This window comes from Gekko japonicus, unplaced genomic scaffold (genome assembly GCF_001447785.1).
Source record: "Gekko japonicus isolate JY-2015 unplaced genomic scaffold, Gekko_japonicus_V1.1 scaffold1822, whole genome shotgun sequence".
NCBI lineage: Eukaryota > Metazoa > Chordata > Lepidosauria > Squamata > Gekkonidae > Gekko > Gekko japonicus.
Window position 1 is genome coordinate 238970 of NW_015163657.1, and position 4175 is coordinate 243144.

Below are 4175 nucleotides of genomic sequence, written 5' to 3' on the forward strand. Positions count from 1 at the left end.
TGCTGTCATGTGCTGTGCCCACGTCACAGCTCTCATTTCACTGGGGGAAAGGCACCGCTCATATTAAGTACTGGCACTTTAGGCATCACAGAAAGAGTTCGTGTTAGCAACACAGAGCCAGAAAAGAGTCTTGACATACCAGTTGTGGACCATCAGCTTCTGCACTGCAAGCAAGGCGTTATAGCGAACCTGCTGGTCTTCGTGATGCATATGGTTCATTACAAGCTGTTTTCCACCAAGCTGTTCAATCACTCTATTTAAAACGAAAAAGGGCAGGGGGACAGAGAGTGGGAAATCATGGGAAAAAGAAAGGTAACCTGTTTTTGTAAAGTTTTCTTCCATTTGGATTAAGACCAGGCAGAAACTCCCCATCAGTTGGTTGCACTCACATCCCAATATCAAGAATTGGAAGTCCATATCAATGTCTTGTGGGCCCACCTTGTTTTTGAACTCTGTCCCTTAGGTGGTTGCTTATGAAATCCTGTGCCCAAGTCCACATGACCTTGTTCTACTGGCCCAAGAACTACTGGCAGAGCAATCTTCCTTCTCTAGTCTTGATTATACACTGGAAGCAACAAACTATACTTAAGGAAACTATCCATGATGCCTTTGAAAATCCTGTCCATTAGAAACTGTATCAGAACTTCTGGGTTTTGGTGACTCAATGGCGGCTGTGTCCCCTGGATGCTCCCAGGGATGCAAGCCGTGAGCTGGCGGTTGGGAGGGGATGCGACTGTGCGCACCCCCTGGAGCCCTTGCGAAGGGCTCCTAGCCATGGGGCACTAAAGGGTTGCCTCTCCCCCGGCATGCAGCCGGTGAATTGAGGCTCCCTTCTGCCCCGACGGTCCCGCCACTTTGCTTCCACATGGAACAGGAGCCGCTGACCGGGACAAGCGTGTGGAGATCTGGCGAAATTAACCTTACCTGAGATGAAATGGCGAGAATGATGTTGAACTGTGAGTTTGTTGAAGCGTTGAATTAAAAAAAAAAACGGTGGAAAGTTCCCTTAATAAGCGAGGGGGGAGGGAACTCCCCCTCGCAACAAAACAGAGTTTGAAGCATTGTAAGGGGGGCGGAGCTTTAAGAATAAATGGACTATAATGAAGAGCTGTCGAGGGATTTCTGGGCGATACTGCGGACTTTAGAAACCTTTGGCAATTTTACAAAAGAATAAACATCCTTAAAGATGGTGCTGAAGAAAGCAGAATGAAATCTAAGCCATCTTCAGGAAGTGAGAATTCAGCTGACCAGGCCATGTGACCTGATTTTATTATAGACTCTTCCAATAGAAAATGGGTGCCCCTTGCTGGCTAACAACGATATTCAATTAGGACTATGTTGCATAGGAGTTCTAACTGAAAGACATCTGCAAAAGGATAGAGACAGCAACCGCGAAACAGCTCCTATAACTCCAAATGGATAAAGGGGAGAATCTAAAATGGACTGTATATCGTTAAGGGACCGGTTTGCAGATTAAAAGCGATACTTAAAGTGAAAGGATGTGATCTATGGAAATATCCTGAAAATATAAAAATGATAATCTGCCCAGTGAAAGAGTGGTTAGATTCTCCAGAAGACATATGGATTAAAGCGATAAAAGGGAAGAATGAACTCTATCCTAAAGACTGGCCAATGTCTGCTGCAACAACTTGGATCAACAAGGGAAGAAGATAATGAGGAAGAAGACTGTAAAAGAGGAAGAGAACATAAGATAACAAGTACACTAACTGATGAGGACTGGACTCTAAGATGAGGGGTGGTCCCCCCCCCAAAATAAATTTGATTGTCACTTGGGAACAAAAAGTTAAAAAAAATGAGATGCTAATGTTTTCTGAAGCCTGCCTTAGCGGGGTTTTTTCGTTCTATGTTCTTGTATATGTTTTCATAGAGTCAGATTTGTTGGAATTGATAATATAAGTGATAAAATATTATTGATCACTTTCAACGCCAAAAAAAAGAAAAGAAAGAAAAACGTAATGGTTAAAAAAAATGTATGATCTCCATCTTTTGGGTTTTTAGTGGTTTCATTTACTTTCTCCTGTAGTTTGTAGATTCCCTTCCCTTATTGTTCCTTTGTAGTTTATAGAAAATGCAATAAAAACCCCTTATGGGGGGTTAAAAAAATAGAAACTGTATCAGCTGAACTAACTGGAAATCTCAAGAATGACTTTTGACACTGTCTTTAAGATCTTAGTGAGGCAAGGTGAAAGTATTCAAAATTTATTATTATCTGTCTGGAAGCAGTCAACCAGAATATTGAATATCCTCAACTTTCACAGCAGGTACATAAAAAGAACATTCTTGCCAGAGGCTCCATTCAGCATTCTTGGAGGAAAACAAAAACTGGAGTCTGCAAAATGAAACAATCGAAGCCTATGGTAGTTGTTCATAAGAAATACCGTATCTCAGTCAATATGGGCAGAAGACAAAAGATTTTTGGCAGAGAGATTTTCTGCCAGGAGGAAGGGAAGAGAAGCGACGTGTCTGTTTTTTTAGTGCTGTACTTGGACTAGCCGCATAACATAGTGGGGCTGAGCTTGCTCCAAGAGGTTAGTTTTGCTTGGGGACCAAGGGGTTGCCTGAGGAATTTTAAGATTTTAGCAGGCAATTGATAAACCATCTGAGAAGGTGAATTAAAGCATTAGGGTTCAGAACAACAACAAAAAAGAGTCATCCACACATACATTACACTTGGCTGAATTAAAAATGGCATGGCAGGGAAGGCAGAATACGCCTGGGCAGTGGTATCAGACACACCATGCAGCAAGTACCCATGGCACCTGAACAATCCCCATCCCCATTGGAAAGTGTGCGGTGATCATTTTTTATTCAACAAAAGCAACTGCAGCTAGGGATACTTGCTGAGGCGATGCTGTCTAAATACTAAGCAGCTGCAAGGGATATTTTGCTTGGTCTCCTACTGTAAGTCCAGCCTACCAAAATATTATCTGCAGCCTGAGTAGATGGAAATATCATCTAGCTGAAGGAGTTCTAATGCCAACCAACTCTTTTCCTGTCAGCTTCCCTTTTCTCCCTTGACCCAAACTTCTACCTACCAGGCTTGTGTCCAATCCGATTTCCATCACAAAACTCTCTTTCTCTATCAAATCCCTATTCTATTGTATGTCAGTACAAGTTTGCACCAGACGCACCTGCAATGCATCCAATGGAAAGGTTTTCTCCCCTCCTGTGTTTTCAAAGCTGACAAACAGTTCCACAGACCACTGTACTGTCTACCCAAATAATCATCTACCACCCATATGACAGACAGTTCATGGATACACAGACTCACAAATGCCCAGGGCATTCACCTCGGAAGAAATCAAGCTCCCTTGGTACTCCTCACAGCCGTGTGTGTGTGTCCCATTTGATATGGTCATGTTCTATTTGATATTTATAGGCCCATGACTTGCTGTTCCAAATCTAAACTAAACAGCACTTAACCTTCCAAACAAGGCTTCTGACACCCTGAAGTTAGAATTTCTCTGAAGCCTACATGTGTATGGTCAATGCTGACTTTTTACTGCAAGTATGAAACAAGGCGATATCTCTAAACCTGGCTTTCAGCTGTTTAATTTTTTTATGCGAAATCTTTGAGTTAACTGGCAAGCATGTTGTTCACCAGAAAGTATTTTGTAGTCTTCTTGCTCAAGAATATCCTATTGTTATCTGACTTTTCCCCTGAACTCTGCAAAAAAGAGATCTGAATTAGAAGATAATTCACCCTTAGATAACTCAAAATGGATGACCCTGCTATATATAGGAATTAATAGCTTGTTTTCTGTAACTTCAAAATGCAGTTTTAATATGTAACCTGAAAGCTGATCTATATAGCTTCCTACATCTCATAATCATGTAACAAGTGTTCTCTGGGAAGAAGTCCTTTGAATAAAATGTTATCTTTGCCACAGCCCATTTCAAGGGGCTACAGGAAAAGGTGAAACAGCTCAGCCTGAGGAATAATGGATTACACTACTGCACCTAAATTGAAGTACTGGAATAGCAGTACTGGAGAGAGTGAAGAGCAGCCAGGAAACAATATGTTCCATGGATATTTAAAAAGAAAGAACACTTACAGTAAAACTCAAGCACTGACAAAGTATCAACAATTTCAGATGGAAGAATAGTCTACCTGCTACACGGGTACACTGTCTGCTATATGAGTCGGAATTATT

At 41.7% G+C, this 4175-nt stretch overlaps 1 protein-coding gene across 1 annotated transcript in view; it reads right to left on the reverse strand.

Annotated features, from left to right (window-relative positions):
- Positions 1 to 4175, reverse strand: part of ATP6V1H (ATPase, H+ transporting, lysosomal 50/57kDa, V1 subunit H) — a 51351-nt gene that overhangs the window by 7594 nt on the left and 39582 nt on the right. Inside the window, exon 13 of the mRNA XM_015407711.1 lies at positions 140 to 253. Within this exon, the coding sequence (XP_015263197.1) occupies positions 140 to 253 (114 nt within the window). The remainder of the gene's footprint in view (positions 1 to 139; positions 254 to 4175) is intronic.